We start from the raw sequence: 21,685 nt of genomic DNA, 5'->3' as shown, positions 1-21,685 counted from the left end.
TTGTTTTCGATTTTCTGGAGGGAAGAGAGAATAAGTAGAATTCTGTATTTTAGATAACATATTTCACTCTTAACAGATTTCAATGCCACACATTGAAAATATGATCAGTAAACAACAACTATAAGCCCCTAATTGTTCATACGACAAATATCACTGGAAGATGGAGCAACATCAAAAAGCTAGAAAACAAATGGTCGTTCTTAGCTCTGTCAGTGTTGCAGCTGGTATTCATGTGGGTTTAGTTTAATCCATCGGATATGTCTCCAGAGCTTATTCTAGGCATCAGTTTAACAAGAAATCGGGCTCCCGATAGCCAAAGAGTTTAAAATCACCTTCAAACCGAGCGTAGAGGCGTCTTATGTCTCTCTTGCTAATTCCTGAAAAATACCGCTCCACTTTCGTTTTGTTGTACACCGTTATCCCGGGCGGAATCGTGGGGTACGACACCAGGTGGTCTATGCCGGCTGCTTTCAAGATATACGGAGCGTCCTCCTCGAGGGTTTCGTGGTGCCCAATCACGCTGTATGTGATTTCGCAGGGGGCACACAGCTCCACGTACGTGACCCAGTGGATGATGTGATCGCCAAACTGAACATCCAGCCACCGGTGATTCGGGTCACCCAGATAGCGCACAAAGTCCTCGAACTGCAGCCCTCGGGTCTCTGTGCGGTTCTTTCTGTATTTACGAATGATGCCAGGAGCAATTTCATGCCGGTACCAAGGCTCAAATCGAGGATTGTGCACAAACTTGTCCTTAAATGCAGAAATAAGTCTTTCAAACGGATCTCTAACAATAAAAAACTTGAAGTATAAATTCAGTCTAAACAGAGGAGGGAAGGAATAAGAAATTAATTAATTAAGAAGATACCAGAAGTGCATACCAAAGACTTGCAGAATATATGTAAATTCTGATTGCAGAGACAGCAGTATGAATCTTAGATGTGTCACTTTATAGTCTATTAACACTGTAGTCCAAAAGACTCAAAATACATAAACTGTTTAGTAAAAAGACATATATACAATAGAAACTGTAAAATGTACTTGCTGTTTGCCACACTTCATGCAAAAGGAGAAGCTAGGATTATCCTGGATCATCTAAACAGAGGACCAAGTCCTATAGGATGTTGATAGCTCTGAATTTTAGGTATTTTTACTTTCATGGGATTGCACTCAAAATAAGAAGCAACAGGCAAATTAGACAAACTACTGTTTAAGTTTTTTTTTTTAATCTGATTTTCTGTTATTTTATATGAAGTTTTGGCATGTTTTCAGTAATGGCAGAGAATATTATATTAATGAGACCCAACAGTCTTCAACAGAATTTTGTATTTTGTCATGACATCTGTTACATGTTGTAGACCATGTGTCTGATTATCTGCAGGAGGAGTTAGCTGAAAGCAGTCAGGTAAACAGCAGACGAGAGATTTAGAGCCCAATCCTCACTAAAGGAAGCAGATGGACTTTTTCCAGCCCCAGTAGGCAATTGATCAGTCTTCAAGTTCTCCTAGCTTATGCCTAACCAGGCAGGAGGCGAGCACACTAGAACTGCAGACCCAAACGATCCCTCTCGCTACTCATAAATGCTACAAAAATTTATTTTCGTGATTCCCAACAGAACCTACGTTACTTATCTCCAGTACTATTTCTCTAGTGGGCTCACTGTAATACCCCACACAATGTCATGACTTCATGACTGAGCTACTGCTCAACCCCTAGGCGAATGGTTCTTCTCCATGCAGGGCTGTTCACAGGGAGATGAATCCACTTTCTCATGAACATGGAGATATTTCACCATGGTAGTATTTGCTGCGTGTGCAGCACTGAACCCAAGAAACACTGGACTGGGCTCAAGTGAGAGCTGCCACCTCCTGTATAAGGGACTAACTCTTCAGAATGGTTTAATATACAAGAAGACCATAAAAGTTTACAGGTGTCCACTGTCACCTTGCTTCCTGTTCTCTCCATGCTGCAACCCCCACAAGGATTATATGTAGAAAAGGCGCTAGCAGAGATAAGAACAAGTGCAGGGACAGCTTAGCCAGGGTAATTTAGCAGGCACCAAAGAAAAAATAAGTGTCTTGCTCTGAAAAGGATGGCAAGCGCTCCAACAGAAAGACAAAGTCAGCTGCACGGAGAATAGTTTCTGGCTAAGGAGGGGGGGGCTCGTAAAGTTATATGGCTCAAGCACGGTAAGAAAATCTACCTGCAATGCCAATCTTACATGTAGGTGGGAAGTTTTACTCTACAAGGGATCTGGATGGACCACAAGTAGCTATCCACTGAACTACAGAAACCCCCTACCAAGATGGAGCTGTGGGATCATCTGACTATTTCACCAGCTACCCTCGTGCTCATCTTCGAAGCCAGGAGGGGGACTGTCACAAGTGCATGTGGGTGGATAAGGGAGTTACGCTGCGCTATGTTACACCAGCGAGTGGTGACACAGAAACCTGCACCCTACTCCAGACATGGACTGCAGCTGCGCTCCTGCCTGCTCACCCACCCCACCGCCGAACGCCACCCACCCTCGTGGGAAGTCACTTCTCACCGTTCCTTAATTTCGGCGTCCGTGAAGGAGGACAAGCGCGGAAGGCCGTTCTTCTCGTGGTCGTGTACAATGTGTTCCGGGATCTCCTCTATGGAAGAATACGCCCCTAGACAAATCACAGGAGGAGCAGGTCAATCTTCCAAGGGTGGGGGGGAAGACAAAGCCAGCACAAGCCAGAACGTGTGTGCCTTTGGCTCACGGCTTTTTATTTTTCTCTTTTCTCTATTTTTAGTACTTATGGTTACTATGTTTAAAGCTGTTAAATGATAAGAGAGCCTGACTGTAACACTAAGAGCTGTTAAAACTCTTCAGCATATGTGACATCAAGGTCCAAGACCAAATCACTTCAAATCTCTTAGAAATGCACATTACATAAGTTTTAGCAGCAATTACGTCTAAATCTGTAACTCCCTACCTCACTATCCCTGTTCTCTTTCATCCTGCCCACACATTCAAAGAGAGGAAGACTTTGAGGATTAACTCCAAAGACGGGATCAGCCTCTGCGGCCGAGTTTCCACAAGCAACAAAAAATAAATACTGTAGGCTGCTTTTGGAACCGTTTCAACAGAAAAGCACTTTGCTGTCAGGATCCATGAAGTTCTTTCAAGAGCTCAATTGTGCTGAAAACAAAATCCCAGTCACACAATATTACATATATTAAAAAGTACTAAAATTAAAGAGAGAAATCCTCCAGAAACTTATTTTTCAAGCACATAAGCTGGCAAGAAAAACGTCACTAAACTCTAATACATTTATTTTAAGACCCTGATCCTGGAAGTTGTAATGACCTGGGGGGAATACTCTCATGCAGACCCTTTGGACTGCAGGAGCCCAAAGCTGCCACACCAACAGCCTCACTTCAGAGCACCAACCTGCAAGGGCTGGGCGAAACAAAACAGCTGTCTAGGAGAAAAGCTCTCTGGCTTTTCTCTCTTCCAGTATTCTGAGCATGACAGGGGTGCAGGTAAGAAAAGCTTCAATAAAAAGCTTAAGGGTTGCCAGAACTACAGTATGTAGCCCACATAACTCTCATCCATATAACAACGATGAAACTAATAACCAAGTATTTAAGATATAGCCTTTTCCAAACAAGTTTTCTTGGGAGATACAGCTCCTCTGTCAATTTGTGACTGTTTCCCCTGGGCATGTGAACTAGCTCACACAAGGTAAAGCAACACATGGAAACACAAGGGCAGAGCTGGCAGCCTGGCAGTTCTTGGGACTTTCAAAGTCCCATCTTCCTTGTTAGAAAGTTTGGGTTTTGCCCACACCGTGGTGAAGCTATGTCATCTGCAAAAGCACATAACGGTCTCCAACTGATCTGCCTACGTGTAGAAAATTCACCGTCCTTTATGTCAAAGGTGTGTTATATCAAATATGGTCAAGTTAATAGTGTGCATGCAGTGGTATAGCAGGAAACCATGAAAAAAACAGGCTACTACAAATTCTTTAAATAAGTGACTTCCCTTGAAGGAAAGTACTCTTTCATGACTCAAATCACCTTTTAGTCAAACAATAACAATATCTATGTTCACAGAAAGAACAGGTTTAACCTCTTTAAAAGAAAGATTTTAGAAGCACTAGAAGCAACCATGAAGAATGACCAGCTGATATTAAATATCAGTGCAGAAAAGCTGAAAAAATCCATTTTAGTATAGTCCCTGTCGGGCCGATTCTGCTCCGTCCTCCTCCTCAAATGAACCCGCACGTCCGCATCAGAGTAGGTACCATTTAAAACAATCAAGACTTTTTTCCACTGAGTGTTGCCCACTTTTGGTGTCTGACAGAACAGGATCTTGTGCTTGTCACACACAAATATTCGATCCAGGACGAACTTGGAAACAGCAGTGTGAGAGAGATTTCTCAATGCAGTGTCTCTGCAGACATTCCTGAGAAGCTCAAGTCTTTCCATATGAACCAGGTGTTGGCGTATCAGATTTCCAGAAAAAGCTTTTCCAGTTGACTTTATAAAAATGAGGGAAGAAAAAAAAAAAAAAGAAAGTGCAAGAGTTTAGTTTTCAGATCAAATTCTCGAGTATAAAAATACCCAAATCTATGCATCCTAATAGTGTGCATATTACATCTTCCCAATTCCCAATAAAAATACTGCTAGATATCAACTAAGAGTATCACAGTTTGTTTCCTGGGCTCCTGTAGATGCCGGCGTGACTCTAAGTCATTACCTAGTACCATTCCTAGAGTCACAGGGATGGGGAATTTTAACTTCCGACTGAAAAAATCTTCCCCCTTCCCCTTACTGATTTACGCAGCTGAGTCTGCAAAAGTAAAGAGCTAATATGGTCATTAAAAGTAAACTGTTGATAGTATAAGATTTCTGTTTGTTTGCCTGCTTTTAAACAGCCCTACTTGGATCACAGACAAACAAATGAAGCAACTGATACTTTTTTCCGAAGCCTGGCAGTTGTACCAAGTTATCTTTAAGCACGGGTGTCTTATCTTCACTAGGTATGTGAAATGAGCTGAAGTTTACTCTGAGAAGCCATTAAAATAGAAGGTAAACATTGTAGTTTGTTAGCAACTTATTTTTTTTCATTTTGTACATTGCCTTCTTTCAAAGTTTGAGAATACTAGAGGAGTTCATGAACTCAGCAAAAATCTAGGGTTTTCTGGCCTTCCTGGAGCTTCCAACAGGAGAAGGAAGGGGGTGGGGGGAGTCTATTTTTGCTTTGACCTAGTTTGCCAGCTGAGGAGGAGGGGATTTAGAAGTGGGCCAAAACTCAGTGTATGTGGAAAATTCACCTACAGCTCTGGTATACATATGAGCAGCATATTACAGGGACAAACTGTAGTTTAACTTGTTCTTCAATTTCTTAAATTATTGTGACCTCCCTATTCAGCAAGGGCAATGTTAGAAAGAGGTATTGTAAAGTGAAAGACATTTTTCCGTCTTATTCTCTCAAATAACTAGGCAGTTATTCTGAACTGTGTGGACATCATGGTTGTACGGGTGAAGTTAAGAAGCATTTGACTGAATCTATAAACCTGGGTGCTGCCTTCCATACCTTCATACGAACACTGCTTTAGGTACAACGCCCAAGGTACATATGAAAAGAAGGATGACTTTACTTCTCATCACAATTTTTCTTAAGAAAAATCTGATCCTCATTTTCTGTTGCCATTCCTCTCTGATCTTCCATGGTAAGGATTTAATTTGAACTGCTAACAGACTCCTATCAGTTAAAATGATACTCTGCATGTAATTAGGATTAATTCTACTTTGTGTTTCAAGCTACCAGAGGGAACAGTTTGGGATTCAGGTATCACATTAATCATTTCTATAAATGTAATGGAAGATATTAAAACTCACTACATAAATCTGCCATCCTTCCATAAAACAAAATCTTTCAAGTATTTTGAGGATGCCTTGAGTTTCATTGTTTTAACTAAGAAAACAGCAAGTGCCACATTTATGCAGAAACCCATCCTCTATGCTGCATCCTAAGCACACTCCAAATACAAGATGACTTATTTAGCCAATTTGAAAAAGGTGGTCCTCAGAATCTCAAGTGCACATTTGTATGAGAAATCTGTGGAGTCTCCCTGTAAATTAGGGAACATCACATTTGTTCTGCTTTACATCTGAAAGCACAGAACTGCGCATCTGAAGGATCAACTTGTATCGAAAGCTATTGTGTTCGTGTTCTACTTTGGACAAATGCTGAGATGTGAAGCACAAAGAGCAAAATACAGGAAAAAGAGATGGAGACTGATAAAGCGAATCAAAGCAGAGAGACTGGGCAGGGGACCAAAAGGAACTAAGACATGAAACAAGACAGAGCCGTGCTCTCCGGGAGGAGGAACCCGATGGCTGTGGCAAGGCAGAATACAAGTAACTTGAAATTGGGTCATTATATAAAATAGGCTGGCAAAAATGATTGTCCTGACTTGTAAAGGAACACCATAACTATTTTCTCCTAGAAATGAAAACACATTTTTAAATTAAATCATTCTGATGAAACAAGATAGCAGCTTATTGTAACCAGCTAGCTTTGTGGAGCTAAAATGAATTACATTCTATCTCAGTAAAACAGTTTGAACAAATAATTTCTATCTAGCAATTCCTTTGAAAGAAAGAAAGTTTGTAGTTAATCTTTATTTCTTCCTACTCTTTAACACACATAACCCTCATCTCAAGGGTACATACCTGAAAATCTTCAGGCCAGTGTTTTTCCTCTGGCCCACGTACCTCCTCCACTTTTGTCACAGCTGTCAGTATTAATGGCTCTTGCTTGGCACCATAGCCTAAGGAAGGAAAAGAGATAAGATACACAGGGTGGTTGCAGGCAGACAACTGTTTCTGCTTTACATTGAATACACTCAAACATCACTTTCTGTATCAAACATCACGATTTGCTCCGAAGTGAGAAGGTGCCTAACAAGACTGGAGACGGATGATGAATGTTTTAAAGGATGTGCTCTATAGGAATTTTAGATACAACTTCAGCTGAGCTATGTGATGGATAGACATGATCTTTTACCTTGGATTTTTATGAACAAACTGTGTATAAAGAGTCACAGGAAACATAAATCCAAATAGCAAGAAAAAGAACTAATTCATTTCACATGTGATCAAAGCTCTAGCATATGATACTTAAATCTTGTTTGTTAGACAAATGAACATAACTACATGGATTTAATGGTAGATTTTTCAAATCTGTTCTATGTTACCCTTAAAAAAAGTCTGTTTTTTTCGCCTGTGTTAGTAGGTAGGCTTTTCCTACTGCACATTCACAGACATTACTGAAACAAAACCTTCACTGAGAGGAACTTTTTCTTTGGTGCTGAAATTAACACATCTAACCAGCACTAAAGAATACAAAACTCATTACATACTACCAGACTCAGAGACTTCCTTAAAGACTCCCAAAGGTGAAAAATGATTCAACTGATAATTCAGTTCTTCTTTAATGATTTTTACGCAGCGAATAGGTTGTGAACAAATTAAATCACATAATGGAAGAAGCTTTTGCATCTTTATCAACTGCCATATACAGGGAAACTGAAAAAAGAGCACAGGGCTGCAGCTGTTCTCTACATAGTGCAGAGAGACCTAAAGGGATGTGAAGCAGCTCTCCCTAGCCGCACAGCAAAAAGAACATGATCTTTCTCACAAAAATTATTTCCATGCATATGGGACTATTTTCCCTTCACGTAGCTTGTTCTTTATGAATAACCATTCTTCATCTGCCTCCACAGCAGCTTACTGCTTTGTGCTCAGGAAACAGTGTGCACTGTGTCCCTTTCTTAAGCAAGTACTGTATTGTTTCTAAATTGCCTTTTAACAAAGCACATGAGAGAAAAACAAGCTAGAACCAAGAGCAGTGTCAGCATCCAAGCAATGGGCTGCGGTAAATATAGCTGTGCACACCCTTGCCTCACAGCATCCTGTAGTATATGCACACAGATGATAGCAGAGATGACAGAGAGTTATTGTTCTTTCTCAGCAAGGTGTCCATGCACCAAAGACATCACTAAAAGATTAATAAAACCAGAAGCCACACTGATTCATTGAGCATCTGCAAGCTTTGTTCTAGTTGTTCGGTAGATGCATTCACATAAGGAAAACTCTTTACAAGCCATATTTTGTGAAGTCTACAGGAGTTCCTCCAGAACTGGCCATGCTCTTTGTACTGTCTCCAAAATTCTGCTAGTGCTTTCATGACACTTCCCTTCATGAGTCCTGATACAAACACTGGCATCTCCAACACATACATACACTTAACCACTGCCATGTTTTCACAGGGATGGAGGTTAGGAATTATGCAGTCTTCTGCTCAAGCAACTATTCAAAGGGAAAGCCAAGGCAATCACAAGCAAGTAAATGCAGAGGGTATACTTGAGCAAAAGACTTTTTTGATTGCATTTGAATTCCCCTGACAATTTCTGGTGTAAATAACCACTCAGAGAATACTTGTGCTTCGAAACAAGAGCTGGCATAGTATCAAGTATCAGAACATTTAAGGACCTAATATAAAACTGGCCCATCTGCAGATGTACAAGGACTTAAAAACAGCTGAGACTGAGAAAAACTACCAAGTTAGCCTATAATTCTCATCTGTAAGACATGGTGAATAAGTCTTCACACAGAGGTATGCTATTTAAAAATAGACACTTAATATATTTATCCACTGTCACATCACTGAAACACTTATGATTTTGGCTCTTCAAGACTTGCACATTTTTGCATTTCTTAGAAAGATGCAGAAATTCAGATCTCTCATAAGACTAAGTCGTGTTGCCACCTTCACCATAAACTCTCTGCAGGGTTGCTTTTCAACGGCAGCTCATCAGTAGAAAGAAAACTGTAACGCGCTGTGTGGTATCATCAAATGCCTTTAATTCCTTATCAGTCTAATACCATCTGGGCTACTTAGGCTAAGCAAAAGCCTATAAGCCCTTTGCCATTCAAACAGCAGAGGATAAAACCGAATGCAAGAAGCAAGGCAGAGGGGGCTACATTAAGTGCACTGCAAATGAAACCAAGCGCTCCACGAGGCTCACACTGCAGCCACAGCACAAGCAGTCACAGAGGACAGAAGCAAATACAACGTGGAACAGACTATTTTGTGCCTTGTGCATCTCGCTTGTCTTGGGAAAGGGAATTCTGCTGTGTTGTCCTGCACATGGATTTCCTGTTAGGTTGAAACGGAGTGGATTTGAAAAATCAGACCTCACACAACCAACCAGAGAGCAAGACGTGATGGCACACGGTTAGTTTTGCAGACTTCCATCGAGAAAAGCAGAAACTGTGAAAATACGTGTGCTTTCACATTGGTAATAATTCAGTTGTTCTGTTCTCAAATCCTGCTGAAGAAAAGTGGTAGCATACTGAGAAGTACTTTTCACAGAAAGACTACTTATTTGTGTGAAACATCACTCAATCTTCTGTTTCATATCAAATTTTAGTTAAAAGATGAACTTACCATCTGGGTCCTTAAAAGTCAGCGTGATAAACTTGCTAGCAACCATGAACATGAATATCACCCAAAAGCATGCAGCTAGCAGCAGCCACTGGTGGTGCATGTTGTCAGACATGAGCCATATAAAGAATTTTGTTGCTTCCTGTTTAAAAGAGGAAAGATCGACATAGAGTTTGTTTCAGTTTTGAGAGAAAAAAAAATAATCCAAACTTCCCCCAACCAATATATGACAAGATTCTAAGCACATCATAAAACCTATTCCAAGCAGCAGTTTTCACTTTTTTGATGTTTTTTTTTTGGCTGGCTTTTTATGTGACATTACAGCTGAGCCAATGCAATGGCTGGCTGCTACCAAAAGGGACGTTTCCTTCACCCTTGCATACACATTCCCTGTCCCCTTCCTTGTGCTGCCATTAGCACTGTCTACATGGCATCTGAATTTGTCTCCTTATCTGAAAAAAAAAAAAACTTTTTTCTGGCCTTTGTTTCTGGTGTCTCCCCTATTTACCTCCCTTAGGCAGCTCACAACAGCAAAAGAAAGGGGTATATGGAGGAAACTTCCCTTTCCATGGTACCTAACCAAGCTGTAACATTAAAAGAGTGTTCCTAGTTGTCAGCTATTCAGACAAATGCATGACTTCAGACTGCATCTTTCACTGAATATCTGACTTGTGTTGTGCAACACTTCCCAGGAAGCACTCCTGTTGACGCCGAGGTATTTGTGAGGTCCCACTACAAAATTTAAACCTACATGACTTCATTTAAAGATTCCAGTAGAAAACATCACCACCCACCTGCCAGAACCTGAGATGCCACTGGCATGAATATTTATCTTGCAAAAATAAATCAGAAACTGCTGCCAACCTCAGCACTGTCCCAGGTGCTGCTGGAGACAAGGGTCTCAACTCAGCTGCTGGAAAGTTCAAACTCTTCATTTTGAGGATCCATATACTACAACCTCAGAATCCGTAACCAAAGAGGACTTAAAATAAAATCCTCAACCATCTCTTGTGAAGCTGGTACGTAACTTTTAGCCTTGGGAAACAAGATCCTAAAGTAACTGCACCAAACTTCAGTGAGAGTCACTACTGTAGGGTCTTAGGACCACACTTCTATGCGGCCATTTAAACAAGTTGCTAGATAATATAAGAACTATCCCCATTCCCAGCTCAGGTTCTAAGATGACGCTAGCTAACCATGCAAAGCAACATTTATATGGAGTCATGCACCGATATTCCAACTTTCCGATCGCCATATAGCTTAAGCATGAGAAGTAAACCTGCTTTTGAGATTGCACGTCTAGTTCCTCCACCTGCTACACCCCTACTACTGCTACAAGTCTTGATTGCTTTTCTACCCAGTTTTTGCCTTCTGGCAATGAAAATGCTTCCAACAACAGTTCTCCCTGCAGGTGACAGAAATGAAACATCTCCAGGGGTACTGCTGAAAGCCTCTGCAGACAGGCAAGCAGCACGAAGCAGATTTGGGAACCTAAAGATGCAACTGAAATGGGTGAGATGGAGGAAAACAACAAAATAACTCCACTTAGAAAAACAGAATCCACATCTTTTAGTGAGGCTGGGAGTGTTCAAGCCTATTTTTGTTTTCTCAAAACAATATTTTTTCAGTTTGGCTACTGAAAGATCCTTCCCTTCTGATTTCACTTTTAAATACTTCTCTTAGGAAAAACAACATTTAAGTTAAAAGATGCATCTAATATGTTTTGGAAGTCACGAGTATTTTGACTTCCATGAAAACAATATTTGCCATCTCCCATTTTCTGCCGCAACTCCCTAGTTACCAAACAGGCATGCAATTTTTGAGACATATTATTCTTCAACATCAAAAATTGTAGGTCAGGAAGGGCAAACTCTACGGCCTGAATTTTAGATCTCTTTACAGTTCGGTAACGCAGTTCAAAAGTAATTTTCATCTTACCATTATCCTAATGCAAAACTTGCCCTAAGATGCTTGCTGAAGACCATCAGGTCTCGAGGCTGCTCATTCTCAGTCTGCTATAACACGCGCTGGCCCCTCTCTGGAGCACTACAATTTACCACCGTGGCTTTCTGACACCGCAGTGATGTGGATGCCAAAGCACCCTTACGAATGAGAGAGCAATGCAAAATGGACATCAGGAGACAAGGCACAGATTGCAGCAATGACATTATTACTTTTGGGGAAGCGCTACTAAAATCAGAACCATTCTGCACTCTTCACTCTTCTTGTCATCTTCAAAGACACGAGGAGGGGTCTGGGACAGGCCCTTTTGTCCAGCCCAGTGCATCTTTCAGTACAAAGAATGGTAAATCTGGGCCTTCGACATTCACAATATCCCTCCTAGTCTACGATTTTTACAATGATGATGGACGTGCACCATTCAGTAACGATCATTGATCTATATCTCCTTAGGTAATTTATGCAATGAATTTCTAAGAACTTGCATTAAATGACCAAGGAAGATAAGTTTCAGCCTGCTCTGCCCTGAAAGAAAACAGTAGTTAGTGCACGGAGGAGGCTGCAGCAAGGCCCGCTGTTCTAGGGCCCGGCTAGCAACACAATCCATCCAAAGGTGCAGTTTACCTTAAGGACCTTAAGGCCCAGAGACCAGAAAGGGGACAGAATCACTGTCACAGTGAGAATTACTATTCTATGTTGATGTCGAGATGGAAATACTGAGCAATTTTGCCTTCTCCTCTGTCATGCACACAGCAGACCTACAACCACAGTCAGTTATGTAATAGTCTTCTCTGAGGATTTATCATAACGTAATTATAACTGTAACTCACTTCTAGCGCCCTACACAGTCCCCCACGGGTATCAGCTGCTCACTAGCTATCTCAGGAAGCAGGTGAGCGGAATGCTCAAGTTTCTGTATTCATCAATAAGGGGGTTTTTCCACAGTTTGGCGGAATGCTCAAGTTTCTGTATTCATCAATAAGGGGGTTTCTCCACAGTTTGGCTGAAGAGCAGGACAAAGGGAGGGAGACTGAGTGGAGCCATGAGCCCAGAAGGACAAAAGGAGCCATCTGCAAGGAGATGGGGCCTTTACAAAGAAGGGAAATAGGGCAATTGCCCCACATTCTTCAGCAAGGGGGACAAAGGAGTTGGTGAGCTCAGGTGAGAACAGATGGCGGGAGGCCGGAGTTCGGTGTAGGCGGGCCGGGAAGGCTGTAACTTCTGAGTACCTTGGCCAATGGGGAAAAGGAGAGGGCGTCCCTCGGTCGGGAAATTAGGATAAAAGGGGGGCTGCGTCCCCCAGCATTTTGAGAGACCCCACAGGGATATGCCCGGTGGACTCTCCCTTTATTCGAATAAAGTTTTAGGACTCCTCTGTCTCCTTTTGGACATTCAGTTCTTGACAGCGAGATTTTCCGCACAAATGGGGGCTCGTCCGGGATCCTTCCACCTTCCGGGAACGGCAGACGGCGATTGGAGTCGACGGCGCGCCTCACCATAGCTTTTGGTGATCGACTCCCTTCGACGGCAGCCTGCACCGGACGACTGATTGGGTTCCCGAGACTGTCCGGAGACAGACGAGAAGCGGATCGGGGGATCCGCAGGTAGGACCAGGAGGGGGTCCTCAAGGGGTGTGACGTAAAGGGCTAGGTCTGACGGAAAGGACCTCCCGGTAGCGCTAAGCCCGACGGAAAGGGCTAGGTCTGACGGAAAGGACCTCCCGGTAGCGCTAAGCCCGACGGAAAGGGCTAGGTCTGACGGAAAGGACCTCCGGGTAGCGCTAAGCCCGACGGAAAGGGCTAGGTCTGACGGAAAGGACCTCCCGGTAGCGCTAAGCCCGACGGAAAGGGCTACGTCTGACGGAAAGGACCTCCGGGTAGCGCTATAGTCTGACGGAAAGGACTAGGTCTGAAGGAAAGGACCTCCGGGTAGCGCTAAAGTCCGACGGAAAGGACCAGGTTTGACGGAAAGGACCATTGAAATCTCACTGGTGAGTACTATGGGACAGTGGGGAACAAAAGGGGTGACGACCCCGACATGGGAGTCCAGGGAGAGCAGCGAAGGGAAGGCAAAAGAGGGTGCTGGGGAAAGGAATGATGACCTTAACTTATCCCCATATAGTCCCTTGGGGAGACTTTTGAGGGTTTGGGATAACTTACGCATTCCCCTAGGAATAATTATGGAATTAATGATAAAATATTGTTGTTTTGTTTGGCCAGAATATAAGTTACCAGGGGGATTTAGGTGGCCCCCTGTAGGGTCGGACGACGCATCAGGAGCCACAGGTCTTGTCCCCTCTGCACCTCCTGCTTCTAGTGACAGTGAAGAGGAGGAGGAACAGGACATTTTATCCCCTTCAAAAACAAGAAAAGGAACCCAGTACGAGGTGCCAAAAACTTCTAAAGTTCCGACAAAAATTCGGCAAATGCCCCTACGACAGGTTCCATTGGGAGGTCAGGATGGGGGATTTGGATTTGTAATCGTGCCACTGACCACCCAAGATATAAGGGGATTAAAGAAAGAACTACCTCCTTATTTAGATGATCCCATAGGAGTAGGGGAAAAGATAGATGAATATCTAGGAAATGCAGATTACACTTGGAAGGATTGGGATTTTCTTTTAGGAATCTTATTTGGATTCCAGGAAAAGAAAATGATCTTGCAAAAAGCTCGTCAATTATGGGAGGACGAACACCCGCAGGCAGGCCAAAATGCGATAGATGCACCCACTGTGGATGATATGATCCCAGTGGGAGACCCCCATTGGGATCCAAATGATCGAGTCAGTTTGACCCGTCTTCGAGATTATCGAGCATACATAATCAGAGCCATTAAAATGGCAGTCCCCAGAACTAATAATATGTCAAAGGCTATGACCTTGGAACAGGGAAAAGATGAGAGCCCCTCTCATTGGCTAGAAAGAATTAGAGATGCTTTGAGGAAACAGGGAGGACTGGACCCTGAGGGACCAGCCTTTGACACATTACTAAAAGTACAGTTTGTCACTAAATCTTGGCCTGATGTAAGAAGGAGGATGCAGAAGGATGAAGAGTGGCAGGATAAACCATTAGAGGAATTGGTAAAGAGAGCACAACAGGTGTATGTGAGAAGGGATGAGGAAAAGGCAAAGACAAAGGCAATGATTATGGCTCAGTATATAAGACAATCACAAGGATCTGTGAGGCCCCCTGAGGGACTCCCAAGGGCCAGAGGAAGGGGTCGATCTCAAGGGCGTAGTCAAAGGCAGGGCAGGGGGATGGTCTCTTCAACAGAAGATATCCATCTAAAACAAAAATTGGGAAGAAATCAGTGTGCATTGTGTAATGAGGAAGGACATTGGAGAAGGGAATGCCCACAGAGGCTAAGAGATCCTCAGGAAGAGGAAATTCACCGACTAATGGAAATGGATTGCCAGGGATGTCAGGGGCTCCCATTATACCAAGGATCCACCACACGGGAGCCCTTGATAACATGTAGGGTGGGTCCGGACCGAGAGGAAGTGTGTTTCTTGATAGATACAGGAGCCTCTCGATCCACCTTGAATTTTATGCCAAAAGGAGGGCGATTGTCAAAAGGCTCCTTGGTTATCCAAGGGGTAAGTGGGAAAGACGAACGAGTGCGTATTATCCAGCCACTGGTAGTGGATGTGGGAAATAAATTTGAGATGCATGATTTTCTCTTTGTCCCAAATTGTGATTGCAATCTGCTGGGGAGGGATTTGATGGCTAAATTGGGAATGCAAATCAGTATTGTAAGAGATGATAAAGAAGCTTGCACTACTGTAACTTTGTGCAAAATGTCTGACAAAGCTTATGCTGAAGTGAACCCAGAAGTGTGGGCAGTTCCAGGAAAATATGGAAAACTAGACATGGAACCTCTCCAAATTACTTTAAAGCAACCAGGGCAGATAGTCTCTAAAAAGCAGTATCCTATTTCACGAGAGGGAAGGAAAGGCTTACAACCTACTATTGAGTCTTTGCTGGAAGCAGGACTTTTGGAGCCGTGTATGTCTCCATACAATACTCCCATTCTGCCAGTCAAGAAGCCAGATGGAACCTATAGAATGGTACAGGACTTAAGAGCAATAAATGAAATTATCAAACCAAGACATCCCACAGTTCCAGATCCATACACTATTCTAAACCAGATCCCCTCTTCACATCAGTACTATTCAGTACTTGATTTGAAAGATGCATTTTGGGGATGTCCTCTCACAGAGGATAGTAAGCAATATTTTGCCTTTGAATGGGAACAAGAGGAGGGAGGAAAAACAATAAAACAACAATTGACATGGACAGTTCTCCCCCAAGGATACACTGAGGCACCGGTCTTGTTTGGACAAGCCTTGCAGAAAATACTGAAGGAATTTACCCCACCTCCTGGAGTTAGGTTATTGCAGTATGTGGATGACTTGCTCCTATCAGGGGAAGAAGAGGGGGTAGTAGAGGAAGCCACTGTGAAATTACTTAATTTCTTGGCCCAAAAAGGGCTTAGGGTGTCCAAAAAGAAGGCACAAATGGTGGAAAGAAGGGTCAAATATTTGGGGCATATTTTGACCGGAGGTTTACGATGCCTTGACCCAGAAAGAATTCGGGGAATTTTAGAAGTGCCATTACCCAGGACTAAGAGAGAGCTACGGCAGTTCCTAGGGCTAGTAGGATACTGCAGAGCCTGGGTTGAAGACTTTTCTGCATTAGCTAGACCACTGTATGACTTTTTAACCCAAAACAGCCCCAAAGTTGTGGTATGGACACAAGAAGGAGAACAGAGCTTTAGAAAATTAAAAGATAAATTGAGCAAGGCTCCGGCCTTAGCTCTTCCGGATGCAGAAAAAGAATTTGAATTATATGTGGATGTCAAACAGGGCCACGCCAAGGGAATTTTAGTGCAAGAATATGGAGGCATGCCAAGACCAGTAGCTTATTTTTCTAAAATATTAGACCCAGTAGCTAAGGGGTGGCCTTATTGTCTGCAGAATTGTGCAGCTACGGCCCTAATGGTAACTGAGGCCCGAAAGCTGACTACAGGAGGATCCCTTGTTGTCAAGGTCCCACACCAGGTCAAGGCATTACTAACTGAAAGGGCTTCCAAATGGATGACCAGTGCCCGATTATTGCAGTATGAAACCTGTTTAATGGAGCAGGAAGATTTAAAATTAAGAAGTGGGGGAGGGTTTAACCCAGCTTCTTGTCTAACTGGTCCTGAGGGAGAAGAATCAAAGGAAATCCATGACTGTATTCAAGTACTAGATCTCCAAACTCGACCTAGGGAAGATTTGAGAGATATTCCTTGGCCAGATGGGGACAATGTGTTTATTGATGGATCTTCAAGAGTAATAGAAGGGAAACGGGCTACAGGATATGCTATCATTAAGGGAAGGGAGCTGCTGGAGGGAGGAAAGCTGCCATCTACCTGGTCAGCCCAAACCGCAGAATTGTACTCTCTAATAAGAGCCTGTGAATTATATCAAGGTAAGCTAGTGAATATCTTTACAGATTCTAAATATGCATATGGGGTGGCACATATGTTTGGAAAACTGTGGGAAGAAAGAGGTTTATTAACTTGCCGAGGAAAGGCATTGGTGCATAAGGATCTGATTGCTCGCCTGCTGGAGGTGGTGAACCTCCCCAAAAAGGTCTCAATAATTCATATCAGGGGACATCAGACAGGACACTCAGAGCAGGAGGTAGGCAATCGATTGGCTGATGAGGAAGCTCAAAAAGCAGCACTCCTACCAGAAGTATCTAAGATCCTCCCTCTCCTACCGGTAGTCCAGCCATTACCAGAAAAGATGTCTTTTCCACCAGAAGAATTAGAAATAATTAAAAATAGTGGAGCAAAAGAAAAAGGACATGACTGGTTTACAAAGGAGGGCAAACAATGGGTGCCCAAAGCCCTAGCCCTACAAATACTGAAAGAGCTTCACGAAGGAAGCCATTGGGGCTCTAGAGGGCTGGCGGAAGCCTTCCTTAAAACCTATGCTGCCCTTGGTCTTTTTGTTCTGGCAAAACAGGCCATTGAGGGCTGTCTGATTTGTGCTAAGGCCAACGGCCGAGCCGCAAGAGAAGTTGCAAGGGGAGGACGACCCTGGGCTGTACGCCCATTCCAACGATGCCAAGCAGACTTTACTGAGATGCCCCGTGTAGGGAGACTTAAGTATCTTCTGGTAATAGTATGTCAGTTGACAGGATGGCCCGAGGCATTTCCAACTGCCTCAGCAACAACTGGATCTGTAATTAAGGTGTTCTTAGAACAAATAATTCCAAGATATGGGTTGGTAGAGGCAATAGATTCAGACAGAGGCACTCATTTTACAGGAAAGGTCCTTCAAGATGTCATGACTGCCCTAGGGATTCGATGGGACTTGCATACCCCTTGGCATCCTCAGAGTTCTGGTAGAGTGGAAAGGATGAATGGGAACATTAAAAAGCATCTTTTAAAATTGGTGTTAGAAACTAAGATGCCGTGGACACGACTTCTCCCATTAGCTTTAGCAAGAATAAGAGCAAAACCAAGGGGAGACATTCAGCTGTCCCCCTTTGAAATAATGTTTGGGATTCCCTATCCTGCTAACTCCCAACCTGGCAAGGAGGTGGAGATAAGTGATATATATATGTAAAGCAATATGTGGCCAGAATACATTCTCTTGTGAAGTCTCTCCGACAGGAAGCCCAGCTTGCACAGACCCTCCCCTTGGATTTTGCAGTCCATGATATCCAACCAGGGGATTGGGTCTTGGTCAAAGAATGGAAAGAAGCACCACTGCTAGCAAAGTGGCGAGGACCTTATCAGGTATTACTAACCACAGAAACATCAATCAAGACAGCTGAGCATGGATGGACTCATCATACTAGAGTTAAGATTTCCAAGACTCCAGAAGTCTGGACTTCTCAGTTGAAGGAAGAGGATGGAAAGCCCCGGCTAACTCTCCGTAGATCTGTACCGCTGACGGGGAGTGGGTCTGGAAAATAAACTCTGGGTTGCTGGGTCTGTGAGAATCCAGGAGGATATGAAGACTACCCATGGGTACTAGACATACTGAATGCAGGTTGCAGGTTGTTAGTTAATAAGCTAGTTTGTAAAACAAATATTGTTCAAAAAAAAAAAAAAAAAAAAGAAAAAGAGGAGGGATTGAGCGGAATGCTCAAGTTTCTGTATTCATCAATAAGGGGGTTTTTCCACAGTTTGGCGGAATGCTCAAGTTTCTGTATTCATCAATAAGGGGGTTTCTCCACAGTTTGGCTGAAGAGCAGGACAAAGGGAGGGAGACTGAGTGGAGCCATGAGCCCAGAAGGACAAAAGGAGCCATCTGCAAGGAGATGGGGCCTTTACAAAGAAGGGAAATAGGGCAATTGCCCCACATTCTTCAGCAAGGGGGACAAAGGAGTTGGTGAGCTCAGGTGAGAACAGATGGCGGGAGGCCGGAGTTCGGTGTAGGCGGGCCGGGAAGGCTGTAACTTCTGAGTACCTTGGCCAATGGGGAAAAGGAGAGGGCGTCCCTCGGTCGGGAAATTAGGATAAAAGGGGGGCTGCGTCCCCCAGCATTTTGAGAGACCCCACAGGGATATGCCCGGTGGACTCTCCCTTTATTCGAATAAAGTTTTAGGACTCCTCTGTCTCCTTTTGGACATTCAGTTCTTGACAGCGAGATTTTCCGCACACAGGGCTATTCAAAACTCTGTACAAAAGTAACTCCACCATGAGGCTCACCAAAATGCAGCGCCCTTGGGACATTTTTAAAACACACGTGCTCGTGTTGTTGCTTTTTCTCTAGCTTCTCCTACCCTTTCTAATGTGGCAATCTTTATCACTTTCACATGGGGCAATCATACTTGCTGCTTCCCATCCAGTCTTCATTTCTCTTGCCTCTCTTGTTACTTACTTTTTGGGGAGTACGTTTACTAGCTGCTGCTTCTCCTCTTCAACAGTTCCCTTCAGCCTTGAAGTATTTCTTCTAATTCTTACTGCCTACATGTTTTCTTTATAAGTAGAGAGAACAAGAAAGGAAAAACAACCTGCTCCTTCTCCCTCCTACAGCAATTCAATGCTTTTTAGGATATTAAGATCTGAAAGATCTTTGCCTGCGTCTCCATCCATCCTGCTCTGGGCTACCTGTCCCAGACCTGAAATGTCACATATTCCTCAGGTCACCAGATGCTGGCTTTAACAGAGCAAGGGTGAAACTGTGGTAGCAAATTTGCACCCCCAAACATGAAGAAGGCACGGCAGGGTTAAGCCACGGCCTGCCAGCAAGACATGATCTGGAGAAAACGCGCGTGCTTCAGGGGAGACTCCGGGGCAGTTGTAGTGTTTCAGCAGCACCAACACTCAAAGCACAGGCGCCTGTTCTGCAGGTCACGGGCCCTGGACGGGGCTTCCCGCCGGAGGGTCACCGCACGCACAGGGATCACCCCTGCAGCCCCAGGCCATGAGCTGGAGCGCGAGTAACGGCGCAGCTCGGAGCGCAGCTCGGAGCGCAGGGCATCCAGCAGCGAGCCGGGCCACTTGGCGCATTTTCATCTGGGCCTGCTTGTCTTAACTTCACCAGACCGGGGTCTCCAGGAACACGCTCCGCGCGCCCCAGGGAAGAGCGGGAGCCCGGGCTCGCTCGGGGGTGACAGCCCCGGGCCAGGCAGCCGGGACAGGGAGCCCGGCTGCGCTCGGAGGCGTCCCCGGCTCCGAGCGCCGCGGGATCCTCCGCATCCCCGCGGGAGCCTCCGCATCCCCGCGGGAGCCTCCTCCCCGCCGTGCGGGGAGCTGCGAGCTCTGTTGATCTCCCGCAGCCCCCGGCTCGCCCGGGCCTCCCGCCGCTCGGCCAGGCCGCGATGCCGCCCCCTGCCGCGCCGCACTTACCGGCTGCCGGGGCCCGCGGCGGGCGCCGCCGCTGCCGCTGCCGCCGCCCGGGCGCCGCCTCACGCGGCGGCCCCGAGACGCGGCGGCGGCGGCGGCCGCTGCTGCTGCCGCTGCTGCTGCATTCCCCGCCCGGCGGCGGCGGCGGCGGCGGCGCCTCCCCGCCCCCGCTCAGCGCCGGCCGCCCGGCCCTGCCGCCGCCGCCGCCTCCATTTCCTCCCGCCGCCCGCCCTGCCCGCGCCGCCGCCGCCGCCGCGGACGACGGGGAGGAGGAGCGCGGCAGGAAGGGCCGGGCCGGGGGCTGGAGCCGGGCCCGGGGCTCCCGCCTCGCTCCCGCCGGTGCCGCTCGGCGCGCCCGGCGACCCGGCGGCGCTGGGGCCGAAAGGCGGGAGGGTAACGCGCAGGAGCCGAATCCCTGCGCGTCTTAACTCCTTAAAATACCTCGAGCGAGTGCGGCTTTGGTGCACCCACCCCGAGGGCCAAACCGCCTCAAAACCAAGTTGCCGCGGTGCGTGCCTCTTAGCCGGCAGAGTTTAGGCAACTCTTTTTTTTTTTTTTTCTCCAGGACGTATCCCAGGGCGTAGCGGTCCGGGAGGAAAACGATGCTGCAGATGGCGAGCTCCAGGCTGGGCCTCTGGGAGTACCTGGAGCGGGACACCCTGAGGACACGGCGGCACCACAGTGCTGGGGCACCACAGTGCTGGGTCCTGCCCTTGAGGCTCGTTTGCAAAGGGAGAATCTTTTTCCTGCCCTGAACCCCAGTAGCACCCAGGAGGAGCACATTGCTGCTTGCTGCAGGATCAGAGCCAGCTGGTCCAGACAGGACAAAAAAGTTGGAAGAGACTGGACTGAGCTGTAGCAGAGATTTCTGTGTGTCTGTATGTATCCTGCCAGCAGTTAATAAGAGGAAAACTATCCAATGGCAGTAGTATTGAAAATGCTCTCACAACTAAATAAAGAAATACATTTCAGTATCAGAATGCAAATCAGAAGTAATTCAAATTTAAACAAGTGGGACTTCGAGAGCAAGGAAGAGGAAATATAGAGCAGGCAACCTTGACTTAAATGCTGTTACTCATCTCACGTACTTTCCAGCCTCTGCTTTTGTAGTCCACGTCACAGTGTCAAACTGGACTCCGGGACTCGCTGACCCATATGTGTAGCTTGCATCATTTCCAGCTCCCAAGCGGTTGCACTTTGCGTGCTAAGCTAAATGCTTCATGAAACGTCCAAGAGGAGCGTTTTGTCCCTGTAAGCTGCACCCCTCTGGGCTTGACCAACATTACATGCAATGTACCAAAACCCAGCCAGAAAATCAGAGGGAAGCTGTTTGACTTTGGAAGCAACTTTGGAAGTTGCTTCTTCCTTCAGACTTGCAAGGGACAA

At 45.2% G+C, this 21,685-nt stretch overlaps 2 protein-coding genes across 4 annotated transcripts in view; one reads left to right on the top strand and one right to left on the bottom strand.

Annotated features, from left to right (window-relative positions):
• MAP4K4 (mitogen-activated protein kinase kinase kinase kinase 4) overlaps positions 1–21,685 on the top strand; it is a 602,555-nt gene that overhangs the window by 16,431 nt on the left and 564,439 nt on the right. The gene's annotated exons all lie outside the window — the stretch shown is intronic.
• On the bottom strand, positions 155–20,375 carry CHST10 (carbohydrate sulfotransferase 10). The gene is made up of 6 exons (XM_088539200.1): positions 20,303–20,375; positions 9,494–9,632; positions 6,715–6,812; positions 4,278–4,512; positions 2,549–2,654; positions 155–820 (listed from the first exon to the last, which is right to left on the bottom strand). The coding sequence occupies exons 2-6, from the start codon at positions 9,603–9,605 to the stop codon at positions 283–285; spliced, it is 1,089 nt and encodes a 362-aa protein (XP_088395326.1). The 5' UTR covers positions 9,606–9,632; positions 20,303–20,375; the 3' UTR covers positions 155–282.

This window comes from Tinamus guttatus, unplaced genomic scaffold (assembly GCF_059628265.1).
Source record: "Tinamus guttatus ecotype Peru unplaced genomic scaffold, ASM5962826v1 Tinamus_guttatus_pri_ptg000002l, whole genome shotgun sequence".
NCBI lineage: Eukaryota > Metazoa > Chordata > Aves > Tinamiformes > Tinamidae > Tinamus > Tinamus guttatus.
Note: the sequence above shows the minus strand (reverse complement) of the source record. Positions and strands in the feature narration are given on the sequence as shown.

Excerpts from the sequence above, each read along its gene's own strand:
- CHST10 (XM_088539200.1), bottom strand. The coding sequence starts at position 9,605 with ATGTCTGACAACATGCACCACCAGTGGCTGCTGCTAGCTGCATGCTTT. Across the intron at positions 2,655-4,277 it reads AGTCTTGATTGTTTTAAATG|GGGCGTATTCTTCCATAGAG; the intron begins GTACCTACTCTG and ends TGATTTGTCTAG. Across the intron at positions 821-2,548 it reads GACGCCGAAATTAAGGAACG|ACTGAATTTATACTTCAAGT; the intron begins GTGAGAAGTGAC and ends TCCTCTGTTTAG.